Here is a 26,824-nt window from a genome sequence, read left to right on the forward strand (position 1 = left end):
TTGTTCCCTTTGCTCTGCATGGGTAAAGCTGCTTCGAGGGTGGCTGTTGTCGTTGTGTTCCTGGTACGAGCCCAGGGAGGAGCGAGGAGAGGGACGGAAACTATACTGTTACACTGGCAATACTAAAGTGCCTATAAGAACATCCAATAGTCAAAGGTTAATGAAATACAAATGGTATAGAGGGATAGTCCTATAATTCCTATAATAACTACAACCTAAAACTTCTTACCTGGGAATATTGAAGACTCATGTTAAAAGGAACCACTAGCTTTCATATGTTCTCATGTTCTGAGCAAGGAACTTAAACTTTAGCTTTCTTACAAGGCACTTTTACTTTCTTTTCCAACACTTTGTTTTTGCATTATTTAAACAAAATTGAACATGTTTCATTATTTATTTGAGTCTAAATTGATTTTATTGATGTATTATATGAAGTTAAAATAAGTGTTCATTCAGTATTGTTGTAATTGTCATTATTACAAATCCCCAAAATGTAATTGTCCGATTAATCGGTATCGGCGCTGAAAAATCATAATCGGTCGACCTCTAATCTCTAGGCCGTCAGACTGTTAAACAGCTATCACTAGCACGTTAGAGGCTGATGCCTATAGGCATAGACTATAAATCACTGGTGACTTTAAGGAATGGAACACTATTAATAATGTTTACATATCCGGCATTACTCATCTCATATATATATATACTGTATTCTATACTCTTCTACGGTATCTTAGTCCGTTCCGCTCTGACATCGCTTGTCCATATATGTATATAGTCTTAATTCATTCCTACCATAAGTAGAGATGATGAAGTCCTCCATCGGGGTCCTGAGAGACAGTAGGGCAGATTTGGTTAGGTTTATTTTATAACTTGAGATGTAGCTGAATTTGTCTATGATCTTCAAAGCGTTTGGGAGGGATTGAGATACATCGTCAGCTTATGAGCTGACGTGATCCGTAGAATTGAGAGATATTGTCGAATTGCCTGGGCCAGGGGCTCTATGGACAAAAATAGCATAGGTGAGTTGGGATCACCTTGTCTGCTACTTCCAATTATCCTGAACAGAACAGAATATCTAGAAGTTATTACTATGGCTGAGGGATTGGCATGTAGTATCTTAATCATATTAATGAAATTGGAGCCAAGTCCCATATGTTCCAAAACCGATATAACCATTCTACTCTATCAAAAGCTCTGTCTGCGTCGAGAGATAGAACTGGTATTTTATTAGAATCTCCATTAGCTGTTGCAAATGCAGCAGCTATTCTTCCTGGGATCCACACAAAACGTGAAACATGACAATACAGTACGTTAATAGACAAGAACAGCTCAAGGACAGAACCACATACATTTCTGATGAAGCATATAAGATATGTAAAAGACGGCAGAGGTTATCTGAGGATAAGCATTTTTAAACAAACATGCTTTGGGCTAGATGTACCAATTTGTGTAAGTAAGTTTCGAGACGGGATGACAAAATAAAAAATAAAATAGTTTAATATCTGTGTTCATCAAGATAGAGGGCAATAGTGAGTGTACTGGCGGCCTTCCCTTTTTTAATAAAAGCGAAATTAGTACGGTATTTACATTCCTTCCAAATGTACCTTTGTGCATGTCTGTGTTAATCATTTCAAGTAACAGTATACCTAATTGGTTCCAACATTTTTAATAGACCTCAGGAGGAATACCATCACATGGGGAGAGATTTTGTATTCCTCAGTTGAGAGAAGAGGACTTCTTATATCTTTTAAAAAGGACTAAATCCAGCTTGGTGTGAATTTACAATCTGAGGTGTACAATTCTTTATAGAAACAGGAGAATCTTTGGTTGATGTGCTTCAATAAAGTACTGAGTAAAGGGTCTGAATACTTATGTAAATGTGATATTTCAGTCTTTTATTTATTTTTTGCAAAAATGTCTAAAAACCTGTTTTTGCTTTGTCATTATTGGGTAATGTGTGTAGATAGATGAGGGGAAAAACAATTGAATCCATTTTAGAATACGAATGTAACGTAACAAAATGTGGAAAAAGTTAAAGGGTGTGAATACTTTCCGAATGCACTGTAAATGTATTACAAAGCATCAATAACTGTATTTCATGCTTTATAAATCACCAATCTCAATTTTGTCAAATATGATATAAACATGTGCTTAATGAAGGGTGACTTGCTGAAGGATGGCACATGCTCTAAAGTGAAGTGATGTTAGTCTCATTTACACCTAATCTCGTTCGGATAGTGCTATCCCATAATCCTTGGGATGTCCCTCCAGTGGTGGAAAAAGTACCCAATTGTCATACTTGAGTAAAAGTAAAATGACTCAAGTAAAAGTGAAAGTCACCTGGTATAATACTACTTGAGTAAAAGTCTAAAAGTATTTGGTTTTGCATATACTTAAGTATGAAAAGTAAATGTAATTGCTAAAACATACTTAAATATCAAAAGTAAAAGTTTAAATCATTTCAAATTCCTTATTAAGCAAACCAGATGGCCCGATTTGTCTTTTTTTAAATAATTTACTGATAGCTAGGGAGACACACTCAGACACACTCACACACTCAGACATAATTTACAAACAAAGCATTTGTGTTTAGTGAGTCCGCCAGATCAGAGGCAGTAGGATGACCAGGTATGTTCTCTTGATAAGTGTGTGAATTGAACCATTTTCCTCTCCTGCTTTCAAAATGTAATGAGTACTTTTGGGTATCTGGGAAAATGTATGGAGTAAAAAGTACGTAATTTTCTTTCGGAATGTAGTGAAATAAAAGTAGTCAAAATGTAAATAGTGAAGTAAAGTACAGATATCCAAAAAAACGACTTAGGTAGTAATTTAAAGTATTTTTGCTTGAGTACTTTACACCACTGCCTAAATCCTAACCTTAACTCCTACCCTAACCTTAACCATAATTCTTACCTAATCCTAACCTTAACCGTAACCATTTATAATGTCAACTTCAATGGGGGAGGGACCTCCCAAATGCGTGGAAGATCTGGTGAACCAACACATCAAACATGGCCTTCATTAGCCAATACAGAATGCCGGGAGAATCTCCTGGCGCCTTACTCATTGGCTTAATACACCAACCAATCATCTCCCACAACACCTTCCCCTATAGGTCCGACATCTTGGTAATAAAGAGATTGTGTTTGTAACTCTTATTGGGATAGTGTTCCCCACAAGTGCGACACATATCAACCACAGATTTTAAGGGTGTGGTCTTTCTTCTTCTCTGTGAGGCCATTAGCTAGCTAGCTATGTCTTTGCTAATTAGCTAGCTGGAAGGTAGGACCGGTAGTTTTCTCCCTTGAGGCCAGGGTGAATGTTTTCCAATAGATAGCACAGCCATAAAGTCAAGTGGCTACATCATAAGTATTTATTTTATTTATTACATAAAGGCTAAGGGGGTTTTCACAGCTAAAACAAATAAAGATTAAAGACAAGTTTAAACCATACATTTAAAACAATGTAAATATATAAAGTTTCAAAAAGTCCAGCAATGCAATAACATTGAACATTACACAGGGCTGTGAATAGTGTAGCTTGTTCCTGAGGTGGTGGACAAATGTTTCTTGCCTCTCTGCCTGATGGAGGTATTTAATGTTGATTTCAATCTTTATAAGTAACAACAAATAAAGTAAGCAGGTCTGTTAGGATATGCATTTGTCACACCATATGGATAAGGGTCTGTTCTGCACGGAAATACTCTAAATGGGGAGATGGGGAAACTGTAAGGGTTTTCCTGTGGTGAAGGAGAAGCGGACCAAAATGCAGCGTGGTGGTTATTCATGTTCTTTAATAAAGGATCTAGACATGAAATAACTAACAAAACAATAAATGTGGAAAACCAAAAACAGTCCTATCTGGTGCAAACACAGAAACAGGAACAATCACCCACAAACAAACAGTGCAACCCAGGCTACCTAAGTATGATTCTCAATCAGAGACAACTAATGACACCTGTCTCTGATTGAGAACCATACTAGGCCGAAACATAGAAATCCCAAATCATAGAAAATCAAACATAGACTGCCCACCCAACTCACGCCCTGACCATACTAAATAAATACAAAACAAAGGAAATAAAGGTCAGAACGTGATAGAAACTCCATTTTATTCTTACTATTATATTCCTCTTTAGTTTACAAATCTCATGACTTGACCTATAGCTGTAGCTAGCTAGCTAACAATTGCTGTGAAGTCACCGAAATTATTTGCAATAATGATTGAGGTAGCTATGTAATCTAACTCAACACTTAAATGCTACAGACTAATTTAAATGTACAATAAATAAAGGTTAACTTACTCAGTTTTCTCTGTCCAGTGGCACCACAAGTCAGCATTTGATTTGCAAACTCCATCACCTGTGTGCTTACTCCACTACAGAAACACATGCATGTGCACTGAATTAAAGTGTAATTACACTTAGATTTTTCCCAGACCTCCAAAGTGGTCCCTTGGTGTGGTTTAAGCATTGCTGTGAACACAAGAACAAAAAAGATTTGTTGTTCTGTTAAAGTGTTGAAAAAATGCCTCCCGGGTGGCGCAGTGGTTAAGGGCGCTGTACTGCAGCGCCAGCTGTGCCACCAGAGACTCTGGGTTCGCGCCCAGGCTCTGTCGTAACCGGGAGGTCTGTGGGGCGACGCACAATTGGCCTAGCGTCGTCCGGGTTAGGGAGGGTTTGGCCGGTAGGAAAATCCTTGTCTCATCACGCACCAGCGATTCCCGTGGCGGGCCGGGCGCAGGGCGCGCTAACCAAGGTTGTCAGGTGCACGGTGTTTCCTCCGACACATTGGTGTGGCCTCCGGGTTGGATGGCGCTGTGTTAAGAAGCAGTGTGGCTTGGTTGGGTTGTGTATCGGAGGACACATGACTTTCAACCTTCGTCTCTCCCGAGCCCGCACGGGAGTTGTAGCGATGAGACAAGATAGTAGCTACTAAACAATTGGATACCATGAAATTGGGGAGAAAAAGGGGTAAAATTAAAATGGTAAAAAATGGGGGAATAAATAAATAACGAAAATCTGAATCCTGGAAAAACAAAACTGCCAAAGCTGAGAAAAAAATTGAATTAGGCCAAGTTTTTTAAGCGGGTGTCATCCTGCAGCACAGCATTTTGGGGAAAGTTGAGGTCTGGTCCAATATTGCCTAGGTTGGGCCATCATAGAAATGTTAAAGAGTAATATAATATAAAATAATATATGCCATTTAACAGACGATTTTATCCAAAGCAACTTACAGTTATGCGTGCATACATCAGAGTAAATTGGCACCCGCAAACCATTTCTCAAGCACAGACTTTCACTTTGTGGAGCACTGAAAAATACCCATAGCTATTCTGAATGCTCTGTGTCTCTCTCTTTGAAGAAAAATGATTAGTCATAGCGCTTGTCTCCAGTAGACTGGAATCCATGGTTACGGAGCTCAAGGTGATTGTAATACCACAGCGAGTCAAGTCATAATCATGCCTGGCGATCTCTTATGAGCTCATTTGAAAGAGGGAAACAGTTATTACAGTAGGGATCAATATGGAACCGTATAAATCTGTCAGTCAGGTACTTGGTAAGTGATTCTAAATCACATTAGTGTTTCACTTAGCATTGTTCAGGCGGGGCACCCTACGAAAGGGTTAGCTGTTGATTTTGGGGTTTTGTGCTCTAGCTGGAAAATAATTAAGGATGAACACGTTCACATAGGTGATATTAGTAAGCCTATGTCAAGGCCAAAACCTGAGCTGGTTTAATTGTATCTGTTTTTGAAGCTCCCTGTCCTCTTCTCTTACTTGTTGTATTATCTTCTCTACTTTCCCCCATTCAGTATCTCAGTGCTTCTACCTATTCATGACTCATTGGCCCAATTCCCCCCTATTATCTCTATTATCCTACAGTTGCAACATGGTTATCTGGTTGCAAACTGCCTTTTTGGTTGAGAAGACATAATAGAACCAGATTATAGCCAATTGGTCTCTGTATAAACCAGGTAACGACATATTTGTCATAGCAAGATCAAGACATCATGGGAAAGACGTCATAAAAAACGTTAACAAAATTTCCCTTTAAGCCTGACAATGTTGCAACCAGTTTTGCCCAATGGGATATTATTATCAGACCAACATGTTTGTTGAATAGCTATAGAAATCGTATGCAGGGCTCATCAAGTCCCCAAAGACTACAAAGACCTCCTCAGGCGCTACCCAAGATACCTCCCTTAAAAGAGCGATTTGCTGCTCTATCCTGACGCAGGGGAGCTGTCATGGACCGACAAATAACCAAAATATTCCCTACACACAACGTGCAACTTTGTGGCAACTATTTTATGTGGTTATCTGGTTGTAACAGAGAGCTGTTGGTTATTCTGGTTGTCTGACGCCTTCTCAACCAGACAACCAGTTTACAACCAGAAAACGATGTCATTACATGACATGGTATGCCAAAAGTTCCCCATAGGGTCAGTATCTATGTGTGCCACAACCTGACTTGCTATCATCTGGACATTTTGTGTATGAACTTTTACTTGTGGTTCCATCCACACATCTACTACTTCATGCAGAGGAGCTGCTGTTGCCCTTTTCTCATTTGCCCCGAAACAGGGAGCATGCATAGGAAGTGCCTGTGTTAAGAAAACAAACACAAGCGCTCATGCATTATGGATCCTCTGTTGTAGGGAAGTATGTTACAAAAGGACTGTAGCATATGTAATTAATGGGAGTTAAGAATGTTTTGAGTCTGTATTAGGTGTGTGTGTGTGTGTTTTCCCTGCAAATCCTCTGAAACCTGGCGATGGAGATAAAACAGCTTCAAAGTGGTCGTTTTGCTTATGAGCATGAGCTGCTGTGACAGCTAAGGAGGGTAGTCCGCCTTCGACTCTCCTCCATTCCTCCCTTCCTCTATTCATCTGCAGTTTCTTCTCTCTCTCTTTCCCTCTCCATCTTCATGGAGGCACTTACAGTTTTTCTCAATTGCTAAAACACTAAAACCCATTGGCTGAACAAAGTTCTCAGTTGCCTGGACTCATTTAGCTAATTATGCAGTCTGTTTTTAATACCTTAAACCATTTCACATGGTAAAACACAATTTGCAGATCTCACTTAGACTTTTCAGGATAGAATGGATAGAAGAAACAATGTGAGAGGACGAGTGCGTATGCGAGGTGGGCGACGAGGAGGAAGAGGGGGAGGAGGGCAAGAAAGAGGAAGAGGAGGATGAAGAAGAAGAGGAAGACAAAGAGTGGAAATATCTGATGAAATTCGAGCAACAGTTATAGACCATGTTCTTGTCCATGGACTGACAATGAGGGAAGCAGGACTTAGAGTGCAACCCAATTTGTGCCGATTTTCTGTGTCCACCATAGTAAGGACATTCAGAGAAGAGAACAGGTACAGTATACTACTGTATTTTTGTAATTGCAAATTTACTGTACTACACTATATGCAGCTGTTTCAATAGACATTTTTTAAGTTAATCACTGTATGTATTGTACTGCATGAATATGTTTTGTAACTGCACAACTACTTTTTGTAGAATTGCAAGGCTGCAACATGCAGATGGAAGGACAGCTATATTCAATCGGGAGCAAGAGGCCGTTATAGTTGGCATGGTCCTTCAAGATAATGCAATACAACTCAGAGAAATCCAGGAACGGGTGATACAAAACATTATTTCCACAATCGTAACAGGATGCGAATGAAACAAGGATACAGAGTACCTTTTGAGCGCAACTCACCAAGGGTGAAAGAACTGCAAGCTCAGAAACATTTACTGTAATTCAGATTGTCTACAGTACTATGTGAATGACATTACTCTTCAGTACATACAATGTATGTGAATCAGAAGCCAGATTGTACTCTACAGTATAGCACTGTTTCTGTACGACAAAATCCTACATACAGTATATTTTATTCCTACACAGACAATATTTGACTTGGAGTCCTTGGACAGACCCCATGAGTTCATCTTTGTCGTTGAAGCAGGCTTCAATCTAACAAAGAGGAGAAGGAGAGGCCCAAACATGATTGGACAGCGGACCATTGTTGAAGTCCCTGGTCAACGAGGTGCTATCAGCAACCATGGTGTTCGACATCACCATGTTACACTCGGGCCATATAACACCCAGCACCTTCTAAGATTTATTGCCAATCTAAGAGAGATTTTATTTGAGCAACAGGGTCAAGAGCTAAATGAGAATCCCATTCCCACCTATGTGATAGTGTGGGACAATGTCAGTTTCCAATGAGCTGCTCAGGTAAGGGAATGGTTTAACATCAATGGGCAGTTTATGAACTTGTACCTCCCTCCATACTCGCCTTTCCAGAATCCGATTGAGGAGTTTTTCTCCTCTTGGAGATGGAAAGTGTATGATAGACAACCCTACACCAGAGTAAATCTGCTGCAAGGCATGGATTTAGCATGTAGTGATATAGGTGAGGAATCATGTCAGGGCTGGACATGGCACACAAGAGGCTTCTTCCCCCGTTGCCTCAGGAGGGACAATATTGCTTGTGATGTCAACGAAGTGCTCTGGCCTGACCCAGCCCAAAGACAAGAAGAAGCACATTGATCACATGTTTACTCCTTAGATTTTTGTCCCTTTTGGGACAAATTGGGTTGTTATTGTATACTGTAGTACAGTGCATTGTAGGCTGTATACTGTACAATGGACAAATTGTATGGCCCTGAACATTGTGCTTTCCATTTATTACAGTTTTTTCCAATTGCCAACACACTAAAATGACATGCACAGCACAATTATTTAAACAGAGAGCAAAACCTCTTCTCAAGTCTCCAAAAGTCTAAACACATTTTCTGCTTAACACACATTTTGCAATTCAAAATGGCACTTTTTAAATGCACTGCACACGGTTCTCTGCATAAGACACAACAATCTGACATAAAGTCACATGTTTGCCATCTCAAAACACTGCCATTCAAAATTACACTACATGAGCTAATTGGCCAATACATGTGCCACCTGGCCAAACACCTCAATGGTTCATTGTTACCACTTCAATCAGGAAGTAAGCACTATGAAAAAAACACAGGTGAGCACCTTTTGTTTTACAACAACAATGGAAGCCGTTGCAGAGAGAGGAAGAGGGAGGGTGAGAATGACAGGGGGAGGAAGAGTGAGAGGTATGGGTAGAGCTGGTAGAGGAGTTCATTGCCAAAGAAGACAACATCTTTCAAATGAAATCAGAGCAACCGTAGTTGATCATGTCATCAACCATGGGCTGACAATGCGAGAGGCTGGACAGAGAGTGCAGCCCAACTTGAGCCGTTTTACTGTCGCCTCTGTCATCCGGACATTTAGACTGGAGTACAGGTATGTAACCAAAATTTATTTCACACTATGTAGTACACCCCATGTCATAGTGTATCAGTTGGGTGACACCTGTTTACTTCATGAATGGCTGATGTCATACACTAACTGCACACATTTCCTGTAGAATTTACTCTACTGTGGGGGAAATATCTTTAGGCTGCATTGTCCAAGCCCTATATTTTTGTTTTTCTAAAGGACTGAGAGACGCAACCATGGTAGAGGAATGGGCCAAATGTTCACCGGGGTACAGGAAGCTAACATTGTAAACTTGGTTTTGGAAAATAATGAAATCAGATTACGAGAAATTCAAAGCCACATCATCCAAGACAACACCATATTCAACAACATTCAACGAGTCAGTCTGTCCACATTGGCTCGCATTCTCACGCGAAACCAAATCAGAATGAAACAACTTTATAAGGTGCCGTTTGAGAGAAACTCTCAAAGAAACAAAGAGTTCAGACGAGCATATGTGGATGTAAGTACAATATTGACTGCAGTACACTACACGCAACATTGTTTCCCAGTGTACTGGATAACACCATATTGACTGCTTTTGTTCTTTGTTTTCAGGGAGTACTGGAAATGGATGCTCATGCAATCCCACATGAGTTCATCTTTATAGATGAGGCTGGGTTCAACCTAGCAAAGACCAGAAGAAGGGGGAGAAACGTCATTGGCCACAGAGCCATTATAGATGTTCCTGGCCAACGTGGTGGGAACATCACAATGTGCGCTGCCATCTCCAATACGCATGGTGTCCTCCACCGTCATGCCAACCTTGGACCATACAACACAGCCCATATTATCACATTTCTGGACAGACTCCACAACATTCTCATAACACCAGAGCGTATAAATGATGCAGATCATCAAAGAACCCGGTACGTTGTAGTATGGGACAACATGAGCTTTCATCATGCAGCCCCAGTCCAAAACTGGTTTGCTGACCACCCACCATTTCTCATGCAATACCTCCCACCATACTCACCGTTTCTGAACCCCATAGAAGAGTTGTTTTCGGCATGGCGGTGGAAGGTATACGACCGGCAGCCCTTTGTGCTCATGCCTCTTGTGCAGGCAATTTTCAGTTTACTGTTTTTTTGTGAGCATATTTTTGTTCAGTCCAATGTAAATATATCTGCTGTGCATATGTTGCACTGACTTGTTTGGTTTAAAAATGGTAAAAAAAATGTGTGTGTATCTGCAAATATTTCTGTGCATCTGAAGATTTTCTACAATTTGAACTATTTTAGTATTATGGCAAAGCATACTAAAGATGAGAGTGCTTTTCATTATGCCCAACAGTGTGTAGTTGGTTAGACAAAAATCTGGTAATATGAATGAAGTGTGTGCCATTTCGTGCAAACGTTTGATTTTGATAATGCTATATGTAGTTTTGGTTGCAGTGCTTCATTTTGCAGGATATATGAGGTATTTTACAGTTTGGGTGTGTGGTTTTGTGAATCGTGTTAAGTATTTTCATAAAACCAGCCTAGTTTGAAAAATTGTGTTTTAGCAATTGGGAAAAACTGTAACAGTACTGACTGCTCAATAGATTTTGACTGGTTGCAGGTTCATATCAACAAAGAACAAGAATTACAGTATCACAGAGACAAAGGACAAATTTGTGAGATGCAGGGTACAGTACTGTAAAAATAGGGGTACAAGGGGTGGAAGAACAAAAAAACATAATTGCAAAGAGCAAAGCAGAGTAGTAATTTCTGATCAATTTTGAGCTATTATGATAGAACATGTTTTCATTCATCAAAAGACAATGGATGGAAAAATATGAATATTTTTTTAGATTAAAAATGTACTTCTCCCTGAGAATTGTATGTTTTGAACAATGTGTTTTCTATTTTTCGGTGTATTGTTTACTGACTGCTTGAGAGTGTATATCATTTTGATCACTTTGTTTATGATTTTAGAGCAGTGTTTGATTTTGAACACAGGTAAAACTGTTTTGAGGCGAATATTTCATTTTGCGAGAGGAGTCAGAGGTTATGTAAATAGTGCTTGAAGATGAGGTTTTGTGTTTAATGTTTTCAGGAAATGAAGCAAGGTTTCAGAAATTGTGTTTTAGCAATTGAGAAAAACTGTAACACTTCAGAGAAGCCCAGAGACAGAATCTTCAAGTCATTTCCCTACCCGTTAATACCTCATTCTCTTTGTTTCTCTCTCCCTTCATTTTGCATCATCATGGTGACACTTTTTGTCTTGAAAGTCTAATATCTTGAAAACTTGACTGCTGACATGAAAAATGTTTTCGGACTGTATCAACAGTGGACTAATGATAAAATAAAATAACAAATGGTTTGCTTTGCAGTCTCAACCTTGTCTCAGCGCAACAACAGGAGAAGGCGCAATGTAAATATTTATGTTTCTACCTAGCTGCCTCCTTCACTTCCCTTATCATCCCTCGCTCAGGATGAGAGGAGAGTAGTGGATATTGACAAAAAAAATATTGTGGCAAAGAAATAAACAAAACCTTTCTCGTTGTGACGTGCGTGCCTGCAATGTACCATCACTAAAATACTCATGTTTTTTCATGTCATTGAAATGAGAACTGCTTCGGTTCCACCACAATCAAAAGAAGTGCATCACTGACCCTGTCTGTTTTTTTGTTGTTGTACTTTTCACTTTGGTGACTCATCATCTTGACTTCTTTCAAATTGAAATGTCAGATTCTACGAGTCATCCTATTATGTGCTGGAGAATAAAATAAGAATCGGCTGCCTTGCTGTGAATATTCACAAACCATAGGCTCAATGTTGCATTATTCTCAAAGTTGTCATAAGGATTACTTCAAATCTTTCTGTCAAAATCATCTTAATGCACAATGTTATCACTCAGAATTCAAGTTGAGGTCATTTTCGATTACATAAAGCACAAAGGCTGTACTCTATAATGTTGGGGCCTTTCAGTCTGAGAACCACACAGGTTGTGTTTTATTTATCACCACAGCAGAATGGTCCAGTGAATGCAGTTCTAAAGCTGAACAGTCTCTGGATGTGTGTGCTGGCTCCGACAGAGTAGCATAGTTCCAGGCAGGCACGAACATCCATCCCCATTTTATCTCCAACAGATAAAAAAAACTGGCAAGCGGAGGAAAAAGCAAAGAGACAAAAATAGAGTTCTGTCAGAGTCCCCTCGTATCTCATCTTTCCAGAGGGAGTTTCAAACAAAAAAAGTTGGCTGCTTTGGTATGGCAAACCTTTATTTGGGAATTAGTATTTTTCCCTGTTAAAGTAAACCAACAAAAAGGCCTCCATAGCCTATTCTGGCTGAAGCCACTGAAGTCTCAAGCTGCCTGTTCATCAACCGTAATGAAGATGGTACATTCACAGATGCTCATTATGAAATGCCAAATTGCATTTCCGGTTGACTGTGACAATTTAACAGCTCGATGATAGGAAGCCACAGCTATAGCCGTGGCTATAAGAACCCTTATGAAACACATGGAGCTACCCTAACAGACTTGGAGAGTGAATTAACATTGCCTCATCAAAGCTTTGTTGTTTATTAATTCCACTCATCCTCATACTACACATTCTCAGATGTCTTGAACACACCTTAAGGGATGTGACAAGATGGCTGCTGACAGGATGGAATGTCTCAACTAGCGAATAAGGCAAGGCTGCTCAAAGAGATGTTGGGAATTAATAAGCTCAAGACTTAAGTTTCAAATGACTTTCGGATATTGGACCTAGGCTACTTGCTTACATGCTGGCTACACCGAGCACGCGCATGCATCTGCGTACGCCATCACTCGCATGTTGATTTTGTCCATCCACACCAGATGCGATCAGGACACGCAGGTTGAAATATCAAAACGAACTTATATTAATTTAGGGACAGGTCGAAACGCATGAAACATTCATGGCCATTTAGCTAGCTTGTCCTGGGATATAAACATTGGGTTGTTATTTTACCTGAAATGCACAAGGTCCTCTACTCCGACAATTAATCCACAGATAAAAGAGTAAACCTAGTTAGTTTCTAGTAATCTCTCCTCCTTCAACCAACTGGACTGGAGTGTGGACCTCAGCTCATCTTTCAATCACCCACGTGGGTATATGCTCCTAAAAACCAATAAGGAGATGGGAGAGGCAGGACTTGCAGCACATCAAGTGTCAAAAATAGAACCATGTTTTATTTTAGCGTCTGGCTACGCAGATGCTAGTTGACGTGCCCAAGCAGTTTGGATGTAATTATGGAATAACATGTATGTGTACATTTATTTTGCGACGCTCACGCTCGTAACGCGAGCAGTGTGGTCAGCATGTTAGAAGCTAAAAACAAGTAAGAACTAAAGGGAGCATAAATGACTTTGTGTTACTGATGTTTTACGGTGTTAAACAGAATGAAACTGGCGGATTAAAAACTGTTTTCTGGCAGGACTGGGATAATGGTGTTATAATTGGTCCTTTGACATTTAGCCGGTGTACACCTCTGACAATGGGCTTTTGGGTGATGATAAATTGGCAGAGAAATGCGTGCAACTCCCAGTTACTTACCCTGAGATGAGAAGCCACTATTGATCTGCATGAGTGTTACCACTGTGCAGGCTGAAGAACGATCTGTTGCCAGCAGGAACAACTAAACACATTTTAGAGTGTATAAAAGACTTGATATTTTACCTACAAAGGTCCAAGCTTATTACAGTTTAATTAATGGCAAAAAAAGATTACGACAGCAGTCTTCACTCACGTTTCATTATAGCCTATTTTGTCAATTCACTTTGCAATTGGAAATTTTAACTTCCGGCAAATTGCATTCAGTTCTTCTACAATCCTATTATGCCATATTGTAAAAGCAAACGTATTCTCAATTACCTACTTGGATGAATAGGTAGTGAGTAAGAATAAAAAATACCTTATGCCTGAATTTTTGGGGAAGGTCTGTCATTGTTGAGCCTTAGATACATATTGCCTCTCTTCACTTTCCTATTCTTTGGCTGTACTCCCCTGACAACAGACATGCTGGCAGGATAAGAGGGATGCAGCCTCACGGAAACATCATTTACTCCTAATCTAATGTCTGCAGCTCTGCGGCTGCCACAGCAATATTAAAGAGGCTGTCAACAGAACACCAGCTTATCCTAATTGTCTTGGGCCTCCTGGACCTGACTGTGTGGGGCTCAGTGACCACCCACTAGTGCCCATGGTGGATAACAGAGGCTCGTCTGTCTTATAAAACACAAATGTCAACGTCTGTTTTCCTCTCTGTGTCCGCTTTATAACCTCTTCCATTGTCATTCCATTATGTCCTCTTCCGTTTGAAGTGATTTGCATGTGACGGGAAAGGACTCTTTTTACAGTTCTCTCAGTGTTTGAGGAGTTTATCATTGCATGTATAGCTAAAACATCACCAAATGAGACCCTTAATTAGCCATTTAATTAAGCACAGGTTATGAGGAAGAATGGCTATGTATTCCCTTCAGGGAGTTTTCAGTTCACCACCTTCTTATCACCACATTCTTGATGGGATTCTCCTCAGGCTAGAGAAAAGTCTGCTCCCAGAAAACCAACATCGAGTCCTATTTACCGCACACTGTAGTGGTTTGCAGTAGGGGACCATCTAATAGTGGCTAAATTCTTCCTGTCTCATACATCGATAGAGAGTTTCCAGAGAGTCTAGAGACCAAGGCCTTTCTTCTCAGACATATTTCAGTGTGAGGCTGCAGTCTGCAGAACCCCTGGGGAAAGAGTGATTGCTTTCACGGTTTAATGATCTCAGGGATATTTTCAGATTTTGGAGGAACAGTGTGTTCTCTCTCCCCTAGCGTCCTGTTTACCGCTTTCTTGCCGAAAGTTGCATTCAGAGAAAACTAACATTGGACAGAGAGACTAGCGATTATTTCTCAGGAAGCCCACAAACCACACAAAACAATCTATTAAATTTGATCTCAAGAAACACAAAACCTTTCAGAGAAACTCCCTCTGCGAGGTGGGGATTTTATTTTCATTATCTTGGAGCTTTACCTTCAAAAATGTCTTACTTGGTCCTTTTCATCTCGCTTTGGTGTAACTAAAGCCACCACGAGGTTGTCCATTTCAAACTGTCATTTTAGTCTTGTACTGAACATCAGGTTATGTGCATCACTACCACATCATTACCACATATTGTTTTTGTCCAATTAGGATTCAATACAATGATAATGTGGAGGTATGGTTCCGATGCATTCTGAAGGCATGTCCCAGCCAACTGATACATGATCTCTTGACGAAAGATACGACTATTGAATCCTCCACTCTAAAATGTTCTAAACCTATACCTCAGCGCTTCCCAAACTCGGTCCTCGAGACCCCAAGCGGTACACGTTTTGGTTTTCGCCCTAAAACTACAGTACACAGCTGATTCAAATGATCAAAGCTTGATGATTAGTTGATTATTTGAATCAGCTGTGTAATGCTAGGGGGAAAAAAACAAAATGTGGGTGTCTGAGTTTGGAAACCCTGCTATAGCTGAAGCTGAAAGGATTGCAACATGCGACTTTCACCCTATTAATGTCTATTGTTACATGCTGCAACTCTGACTCACTTCTCACCCTGCCTTCCCTTTCCCCCAGGGAGTGTTTGCACAATCTATTTCAGTGTAATGATACTCATTTTTGAAGACACAAGCTCAAGTACATAGTACAAATATTATGAAAATACAAAATAGTGGGGCAATAGGTCTTGAAATTACTGAAATGCTTTCTAAATATATTAACAATCAAATTATAAATGACTTCGTACTTAGTGGAAGTAAAATATTGGCACTATTTTAAAACTGTCAACAGAGGTACCATTCAAATGTGTGCAGACTCATTATAACTTCAACGTTAAGCACACAGTGATTTCGTGCATCTGTGTCCAAGATAAAGTGGTCTTCTTTCAATTCTATGAAATGTAGTATTTTTTCATGTTGAGACCTCTAAATCGGGTTGAGAATATCACAGCGAGATGAATGGCTGGACTCGCTACACTGTCATCGTTCATTTGCTGTCTCGCAAGCTGGGCTCACTCACTTAGAGGAAGAGAATCTATTTGTGCTAGGATAGGCTAGAAAATGTGACACGTCACTTCCAATGCAAATATGGGGTCTGAAACCTGACACTTCAAGTCAGCTCCTTGGAAACTCTCCTGGAAACAGAGAGTAGACAGATGGGTCTTTTTGGCATTATAAGGCATGGGAATGTACACCAAAATGTTAGTCGGAACCGGTCCAGAACTGCTCAAAGTCCCCGATATGGGGGACTTTAATGTGCATGTCTGAAATGTAGACTTTCTTGCTGCACTTTGTAAGACCTTGCCCATTAACGAGCCACCACCAGTCTATTAAAGACCAGGGTTAAATATAAGAAAGTGGCTAAGAAGATGAGGGGCATAATGCAGATTCCAAAATCTATTTAGAGACAAGGTTAGACAGTTTTGGAGTAAAGGTCAGAGTAAGTACCTGGCTACACATTATTCAAAGGGAAATTCCAAATGGCGTAACACAAAAGGGAATCCCCCTCTAATTTGCATATTGTCTGATTAGAGCATTTGGTTGACAGCACGCCACGGGAATATAGACTCAAGTTCTTTAAAGTCATTGTAAGATCCTAGTCTCATTCCAACCATTTTGACAACGAGGTGCATACACCAAGATTAATGTGAACTTTTCTGTTCTCCCTTGAATTATTCTCATGGTTGAATTAAGATTTAATGGGTTGCGCTTTTCTTGACTGTTTCACAATAGCGTCTGCTAGCCCTGTCACATGTACGTGGTAATATGTGAAATAACATGTTACCAAAATAGCATGGGCACAATCACATATTATTTCACTCTCCTTTTACAAGATGAAGGTGATATAATAAACTGTGACATATCTAAAGACTAATTCACACATTTTCGTAACTCCAGAAGAACAATGAGAGACCCTGGCACCATTTAATTCCAGCCTGGAGCCAAGTCAGTATAAAAGACTTCCCTGATTAGTGATGTATGGAGAGGTACTGTTATTCACTGTTAAAGGAAAACTCTACTTAAAAACTATATGTTGGTATTTTTTTAATTAGTCCACTGTCAGCAGTCAAGTTTTCAAGAAAGAAAAGTGTCACTTGGCACATCATCATGATGATGCAAAAAACTTGACTGCTGACAAACAAAACATTTTGGGGCGGTATCAACAGTGGACTAATGAAAAAAAATACCAAAATATAGTTTTTGAGTAGGTTTTTTCTTTATGAGCCTTGAGGCACAGTTTCAAACTCCCATGTCAATCTACTGTATCACACACATGGCACAACCAAGAACCACATCAACCCTTGTCACATGTGTATCGTTTAAATACACTGCAGGTGGCTAAAGAGATGAATTTGTGCTCTAGATGCACCCTGAACATGAGACACAGTGACAGATGTCATGTCACTGAGCACATATCAACACAAGATGTTATTTCAACTTGATTATAAATTCTTCCATTGACTTCGATAATCCCACGCAATAAGCATACTTCCATGCGCTCCATGGCCCTTGGTGGGTGTTATCTTAATGAGTTTCTCCTTCAGAGCTAACGTAAGCACAAAATAAATCCATAATAAAGCTTTATTTACCCACACTCCCCTGCTGGGCGGAAGATGATATTAACATGCTTGTGCGCTCTCTGCAGATGTTGGAAGTTCGTGCAGTCTGACTCTCGGAACCTCTTGGGAGACCAGTTCTTTGCCGCCTGCTCCAATAGTAGTAGCAGCTTGCCCATTAACTCGTTTCGCTTATTCAAATCGGTGCCCTTTTCAAATCAACCGTTCCTCATTTTCAGGATCCCATTTCTGACACCAATATGCAACGAATACAGTTGTAAACTATTTATGCCAGTAAATGTACAGTATTTTTCAGATAATGTAACAACGGCGTGTTCAGGGGGTGGCCCAGGCCTTGCAAAATAAATATCAGCCCCTGCAGAGAAGCATGAGATTGAACTTCACTCAACTTTCTGGAGTTTTCCCCATTAGTTGACAGTCTCAACGTATCCCTTTACTGTGGCAATTGTGATCAAATCAATACAATATTAGCCACTTTCAATGCAACATACCGAAACAAATCAGACTATGCAAGACTTGGTATGCTAAAGGACAAGCGGATAAACAGGTTAATGTCAAATCCTGCATGTATTTTTCAACTCTCATGCAATGTAGGCCTACAGTACATTGAACACCACACATTGACTGCTACTGTAGGCTGAACAATAGAACAGCTATTTCCATGTTAAAATGTTATGGGAGGCATTTTCCATTGTTTTTGATGGTAGGTCCTACATTGTGGTCAAATAGCCACAGTAGCCTACTTGACCACTGTTAAAACTAATTTAAAGATGTTACAGCGCCAGTGTTCACAGTAAACGTGTGCCAGAAGTTTCAAAGAGCTATGGGCCACATATACTAAGACAGAGGGGAGCTGTTTTGCTTGGATGCTTTCTCCAGTGAGATTTATGAGTCTTGCTATCAGTGTGCATCTTGGTCAAAATTATCAATATATTCAGCAATGACCTATCAGATCTCAGACTTCCTGGAGGGGCCTCGCTCAGACTCTTTCTTTGGTTAAATAGATTTAGCCTCTTCCGAATTCAAGTAAAATTATGAAACACGGATAGACACGAATGAGAAATAATTGTATACGTTGGGTTATTTTTGTATTGTTCAAATTTTTTGGGAAGCCTGGTTTCCCTTGGCATCGATCAATACACACCACTTTGTAGGCTGAATGTCATTACACATGGTGTTTATAATGTCGGTTTCCATTCAAATGGCGGGTACACATTGCACTGTTCGGATGTAGATTAATTTTGGAGTAGACGAACGTGCGCAGGTAACCTATTTTTAAGTGATTTGTTTGACAATCAGATGAAAACATCATGACTGGTTGTGTTCATGACACATTAAAAGGTCATTCATTTTTACAGTTAAATGATGTCTTTACTATAAAGCCCACAAATTAGGAGGTCCCCTTAAAACATTTTAGACCCCCCGAATTTCACAGGATAATTCTCACTCTGGGTGGCACTTTGAAATGTTATGTGCCCCAACATGACCACCCCATTCAAAATGTTCTGGACACGCCACTGGAATGTAAGAAACAAAGTGTTGATCAACTTGCCAAGGGATATCTCACACTGCTTCCTCAAAACATTGGTGATAAAACATTCATTATATTTTCCCCTAAACACAGTAGAGCTTAACAGCAAGGTTTTATCTGTTTGTTTTTGCCAGGCTTTCACACTTCAAATCAGACATTACAAAACCTTCTCCTCCCAGTAGAATATGATTAGTGGTGAAGGGAGCTAGTTCTCTAGGCTCATAGACAATTGATCTAAACCACTACAGTTTATGCTTCAAAGTAACAAGTAGGTTTGACTGCCCTTCCTTCAAGGCATACCCCAGTTTCTCTACATCACCACTGAAATACAATGTATGTCTCAAACCCTACGTAATGCCATCACACACACACTGTATAATCCACTATTCATGAGCATTCATATCATTGCAAATCTATTTCGGACGGAGCTCAAAACTGCACATTTTTAAGGGAAGTGTTTCCTCCCAGTCGATCCAGATGGTCCATGAGCTCATAGCCAGCCATCACCCAGTCTCCAAGCTGGAATTATGCAGCGAATTTAAATTCTGCAAACAGGTTTTAATTCTTAATTTAGATATTAATTAGATTCCTTCAACTTGGCAAGGGTGTGTTATTTCCCCCGACGCTGTTCTCAGGATCATTATTCGTCCCGTTTGCTTGGGTTCTGCTCGTCAGAAGAAAATACGCTTAATTTAATAACAGGGTTGAGACGAGTTCATTTAGACAAATCGCTCCCAGTGTCTGAATAATGATGTTATGTGCAATGCAGAAATCAAGAGCTAAAATTTGCATGGGAAAATGGCATCCTGTAATATGGTTTACATTGTTTTTGGTAGTGGGCCCCCTCTGATGATAAATAAATCTGACTGAATGTGGCTTTAACAATTTTCTAATAAAAACATTCTGCCAGTTGTCTTTATGGAAAGTTGATTGAACTGTATGGAATTCTACGTCAGTGTTATGGGACAGTGTTGTAGAGGCATTTCGTCAGGATGCTTTAAGTTTGACCTAATACCCGGTCTTGTGTTGTCATGATTAATGTCTACATCCGCTGTAGTGTTTGTCTGTGATTATATGATTACACAATGTAAACGTTAACGTATAGCTGAGGAAGGTAAACTAGGTTCTGTTTAAATAACTGAATTCCAAGGCTGTTAGTAAAGGCCTGTCTGAGTTTAATTTGAATTGAGTTGAGATTTGAATAGGAAATGAGAGTGCCTTTTCAAAGAGCACAGACCAGAATAGGGGGAAAAAAGTAAGAGCTAGGGACTGTTCTGTCGTATAGACATTTTCCAACATTATATAACCAACCCAAATATTTCCGTTTTTGACTGAATTTGCGGTAACAACGCCACAGGGTATTTCATATCATTTTAGCAATACACAAAACATGTTTTTTTGTGAGTTTCAAGAAACACAAACAGAAGGCTGAGTCACATTCCCTTCATTCTTGCCTCCATCCTGTTTACCTGGCTTTCATATAAACACACTTTCATTATTTCTCTCTTGCTTTCTCTCTCGCTCTCTTTTTTCTCTCTTTTCTCTCTCCCTAGTGCACTCCCATTGTCGGCCATGGATTCGTGCTGGACAAGTACAAGTGCCAATGCAGGAGAGGCTTCTACCACCCTAGCAGAGTGGCACTCAACGGTTTCACAAGTAGGTTTGCGGTTTCCCTACCCAGCAACATGTGGCATCTGTTCCCTCCTCTCTGATTTCAATCACTTTATTTGAGCTATTGCAGCAGATGTGTGTGACGGAACAACATGGAAATCAAGGAGCACCTGTGCATTCGTTTTCATTGATATTGGTTTGGCATCATGATTATTTTATTCATGTAGGTTTAATAAGTGATTATAAAATCCCTGTTTTGTTGTTGATATTGTTCAAATCAAATCAAATTTATTTATATAGCCCTTCTTACATCAGCTGATATCTCAAAGGGCTGTACAGAAACCCAGCCTAAAACCCCAAACAGCAAGCAATGCAGGTGTAGAAGCACGGTGGCTAGGAAAAACTCCCTAGAAAGGCCCAAACCTAGGAAGAAACCTAGAGAGGAACCAGGCTATGAGGGGTGGCCAGTCCTCTTCTGGCTGTGCCGGGTGGAGATTATAACAGAACATGGCCAAGATGTTCAAATGTTCATAAATGACCAGCATGGTCAAATAATAACAATCACAGTAGTTGTTGAGGGTGCAACAGGTCAGCACCTCAGGAGTAAATGTCAGTTGGCTTTTCATAGCCGATCATTGAGAGTATCTAAACCGCTCCTGCTGTCTCTAGAGAGTTGAAAACAGCAGGTTTGGGACAGGTAACACATCCGGGACAGCAAGGAATCATCATGCCAGGTAGTCCTGAGGCATGGTCCTAGGCAAGGGTAATTTCAGTCAGACATGTTTAAGACATGTTTCAGTCAGGCCAATCACATCAAGATTATGATCAGTGATTAGTTAATTGACTATAACTGACTTGGAAGTGAGGGATCTAACATTAAGTAGCCCTATTTTGCGATAATGGCAGGAATAGATAGAGGAGGTCTTTATTCCAGTGAGATTGCTAAGGTGAACACCACTATGTTTAGTTTTGCCCAACCTAGGTCGAGGTACAGACACGTCTCAATGGGGATAGCTGAGCTTACTACACTGACTGTGCTAGTGGCAGACTCCACTAAGCTGGCAGACTGGCTAACAGCCTGCTGCCTGGCCTGCACCCCATTTCATTGTGGAGCTAAGGGAGCTAGAGCCCTGTCTATGTTCGTTAGTAAGATGAGAGCCCCCCTCCAGCTAGGATGGAGTCCATCACTCTTCAACAGGCCAGGCTTGGTCCTGTTTGTGGGTGAGTCCCAGAAAGAGGGCCAATTATCTACAAATTCTAACTTTTGGGATGGGCAGAAAACAGTTTTCAACCAGCGATTGAGTTGTGAGACTCTGCTGTAGAGCTCATTACTCTCCCTAACGGGGAGGGGGCCAGAGACAATTACTCGATGCCAACACATCTTTCTAGCTGATTTACACGCTGAAGCTATGTTGCGCTTGGTGACCTCTGACTGTTTCATCCTAACACCGTTGGTGCCGACATGGATAACAATATCCCAATACTCTCTACACTCGCCAGTTTTAGCTTTAGCCAGCACCATCTTCAGATTAGCCTTAACGTTGGTAGCCCTGCCCCTGGTAAACAGTGTATGATCGCTGGATGATTCGTTTTAAGTCTAATACTACGGGTAATGGAGTCGCCAATGACTAGGGTTTTCAATTTGTCAGAGCTAATGGTAGGAGCCTTCGGAATCTCAGACCCCGTAACGGGAGGAGTAGAGACCAGAGAAGGCTCGGCCTCAGACTCTGACTTACTGCTTAATGGGGAGAACCGGTTGAAGGTTTCTGTCGGCTAAATGAGTGACACCGGTTGAGCATTCATACAGCATTTCCCTCCAGAAGCCATGAGAAAGTTATCCGGCTGCAGGGACCGTACGAGGGGATTTATACTACTATCTGAACTTACTGGTGGCACAGACGCTGTTTCATCCTTTCCTACACTGAAATTACCCTTGCCTAACGATTGCGTCTGAAGCTGGGCTTGCAGCTCAGCTATCCTCGCCGTAAGGAGATCGTTCTCCTGTATATTATGAGTACAGCGACTGCAATTAGAAGGCATCATGTTAATGTTACTACTTAGCTTCGGCTGTTGGAGGTCTTGACGAACCATGTCCAGATAAAGCGTCCGGAGTGAAAAAGTTGAATGAAAAAAAAGTTGAGTGAGGGAAAAACTAAAAATATAAACGGTAATTAAAAAGTAAAAACTGTAATGTTGTCAGGTAGCAAAGTAAGGTTAGCAACAAAACGCACAGCAGCACGTAAACAAGTCTGCAAGTTGTGACCGGAAATGACACCACCTCACGCCACCAACTCTGTCATTGTTCATTTGCAGTTTGTAGGATACTAGTCTGCTAGGTTGGTTGGAGGGATGAAAGAATGGATGGAATGGTGATGGATGGAACGATGGTAGAATTATTTTATTTTTGATTCCTCTGTACAAATACCTTGGATGACTTTGCAAGCACAGACTTAGGTTAGCACCAGGGCATATGGAGTAAAGTATTAGTATGTATACAGGCCTTTTCATAAAATTTCCTAGACAGCACCCCTGAGGATGTGACAGCCTTATTGGAATGCAATGGGAGACTTGAAAGTAGCATCGAGGGGTAAAAGTCATCTTCAAAAGCCCACAAACACGTCATTAAAAAAATATTTCAAATGCATCTCTCCGGCTTAGTTTGGATTGTAGGAGAGATACTCATTTCCACTTCCACTGAATTGACCTGCCACTGTTATTCTTCACAAACCGATTTCATGTATTGTTGTTTCCCAGAAACTATCAAGACCATAAAGAAATAAAGCATTAAGTAAAAACTGGCGGGGAGAAGGTCTCATCTTCCAAGGCATGGCAAACCCCATGAATTTAGATGCTGACAAAAAGTGAAAAGATTTCCTTTAATATTTCTTTGATTAGTCAATGATTTTTCTTAATTTTACTCATATAAGAGAGTTCATATAAGAGGGTGTCTATGCATAAATATGATCAGCAACTCTCAGACAGAAATCTAAGATTCCCAAAGGGTTCTTTGGCTGTCCCTCTAGGTTTCTACCTGGAACCAAAAGTGTTCTACCTTCCTCCTGTGGAAGGCTACCCAAAATGTTTGACCCAAGTTAAACAAGGCAATGCTACCAAATACTATTTGAGTGTATTGTATGTAGAGTATATTCACTTCTGACCCACTGGGAATGTGATGAAAGAAATAAAAGCTGAAATAAATCATTCTCTCTACTATTATTCTGACATTTCACATTCTTAAAATAAAGTGGTGATCCTAACTAACCAAAGACAGGGAATTTTATTAGGGTTAAATTTCAGGAATTGTGAAAAACTGAGTTTAAATGTATTTGGCTAAGGTGTATGTAAACTTCCGACTACAACTGTATGTGCTGATGACACTGTTGTTGTAAGTGAGCCTGAACAATGATTTGGGTTGTGTACCTATTCAAAGTAGCCTACCACCAATTTGGCTATATCAATATTTTGGTAAATTTCACCTCACCTGGAAGTTGTGAAGCTTAAAGGGGCACTTAATAGCTTTTTTAACCTTTAACCTCTACATATGGGAAAATAGCAAACTGTAAAAAAAAAAAAAATATCCCAAGAAAACTACCCCCTTTTATTTCAGCAGGGGTAGTTTTCAGACAGAAGTTTCCAGAACATCTATCAAATCAAATCAAATCAAACTGTATTTGTCACATGCACATAGACCTTACGTGAAATGCTTACCTACAAGCCCTTAACCAACAATGGAGTTCTAGAAGAGTTAAGAAAATATACAATAACAAAGCTATGTACAGGGGGTAACGGTACTGAGTCAATGTGCGGCGAAACAGGTTAATCGAGGTAATATGTACATGTAGGTAGGGGTGAAGTGGCTATGCATAGATAATAAACAGCGAGTAGCAGCAGTGTACAAAACAAATGGGGTGGTCAATGTAAGTAGTCCGGTGTCCATTTGATTCATTGTTCAGCCCTCTTATGGCTTGGGGGTATACGCCTTTGGGTCCTAGACTTGGCGCTCCGGTACCGCTTGCCGTGCGGTAGCAGAGAAAACAGTCTATGTATAACTTGTGTTACTGGAGTGTCTGAACATTTTTTGGGCTTTCCTCTGACACCGCTTATTATATAGGTCCTGGGTGGTAGGAAGCTTGGCCCCAGGGATGTACTGGGCCGTACTCACTACCCTTTGTAGCGCCTTACTATACCGAGCAGGTGCCATACCAGGCGGTGATACAACAGGTCAGGATGCTCTCGGTGGTGCAGCTGGATAACCTTTTGAGGATCTGTGGACCCATGCCAAATCTTTTCAGTCTCCTGAGGGGGAAAAGGTGTTGCCATGCCCTCTTCACGACTGTCTTGGTGTGTTTGGAGCTTGATAGTTCGTTGGTGATGTGAACACCAAGGAACTTGATACTATCGACCCATTCCAGTACAGCCCCGTCGATGTTAATGCCTGTTTGGCCTGCCTTTTCCTGTAGTCCACGATCATGTATCGACACACAAAATCAAATCAAATTATATTTGTCACATACACATTGTTAGCAGATGTTAATGCGAGTGTAGCGAAATGCTTGTGCTTCTAGTTCCGACAATGCAGTAATAACCAACAAGTAATCTAACCTAACAATTCCAAAACTACTACCTTATACACACAAGTGTAAAGGGATAAAGAATATGTACATAAAGATATGTGAATGAGTGATGGTACAGAACTGCATAGGCAAGATGCAGTAGATGGTATCGAGTACAGTATATACAGTGGGGCAAAAAAGTATTTAGTCAGCCACCAATTGTGCAAGTTCCCCCACTTAAAAAGATGAGAGAGGCCTGATGAGAGAGGCCTACAATGTGATTTTCTGGATTTTTTTTCTCATTTCGCCTGTCATAGTTGAAGTGTACCTATGATGAAAATTACAGGCCTCTCTCATCTTTTTAAGTGGGAGTACTTGCACAATTGGTGGCTGACTAAATACTTTTTTGCCTCACTGTACATATGAGATGAGTAATGTAGGGTATGTAAACAAAGTGGCATAGTTTAAAGTGGCTAGAGATACATGTATTACATAAAGATGCAGTAGATGATATAGAGTACAGTATATACATATACATATGAGATGAGTAATGTAGGGTATGTAAACATTATATTAAGTAGCATTGTTTAAAGTGGCTAGTGATATATTTTTACATCAATGTCCATCAATTTCCATTAAAGTGGCTGATTTGAGTCAGTGTGTTGGCAGCAGCCACTCAATGTTAGTGGTGGCTGTTTAACAGTCTGATGGCCTTGAGATAGAAGCTGTTTTTCAGTCTCTCGGTCCCTGCTTTTATGCACCTGTATTGACCTCGCCTTCTGGATGATAGCGGGGTGAACAGGCAGTGGCTCGGGTGGTTGTTTTCCTTGATGATCTTTATGGCCTTCCTGTGACATCGGGTGGTGTAGGTGTCCTGGAGGACAGGGAGTTTGCCCCCGGTGATGTGCAGACCTCACTACCTTCTGGAGAGCCTTATGGTTGTGGGCGGAGCAGTTGCCGTACCAGGCGGTGATACAGCCGACAGGATGCTCTCGATTGTGCATCTGTAGAAGTTTGTGAGTGCTTTTGGTGACAAGCCGAATTTCTTCAGCCTCCTGAGGTTGAAGAGGCGCTGCTGCGCTGTTACGTTCCCCAGTTTATGTGTTGTAGTTTGTGTTTGTGCATGTGTTTATTTCAGGAAATGGCTTCCGGAAATCCTTCAAACAGCTGATTGGTCAACTCCAGGGCTAATTGGAGAGCTGACCCCGCCCCCTCATCAAGACGCAGCTGTCTCCAATTACA

The 26,824-nt window shown here is 40.5% G+C and overlaps 1 protein-coding gene across 1 annotated transcript in view; it reads left to right on the forward strand.

Annotated features, from left to right (window-relative positions):
• The window catches only part of gpr158b (G protein-coupled receptor 158b), a 91,190-nt gene that overhangs the window by 21,196 nt on the left and 43,170 nt on the right, over window positions 1–26,824 (forward strand). Inside the window, exon 3 of the mRNA XM_029642072.2 lies at window positions 20,972–21,074. Within this exon, the coding sequence (XP_029497932.2) occupies window positions 20,972–21,074 (103 nt within the window). The remainder of the gene's footprint in view (window positions 1–20,971; window positions 21,075–26,824) is intronic.

The sequence above is a fragment of the Oncorhynchus nerka genome, linkage group LG9b, assembly GCF_034236695.1.
Source record: "Oncorhynchus nerka isolate Pitt River linkage group LG9b, Oner_Uvic_2.0, whole genome shotgun sequence".
Lineage (NCBI taxonomy): Eukaryota > Metazoa > Chordata > Actinopteri > Salmoniformes > Salmonidae > Oncorhynchus > Oncorhynchus nerka.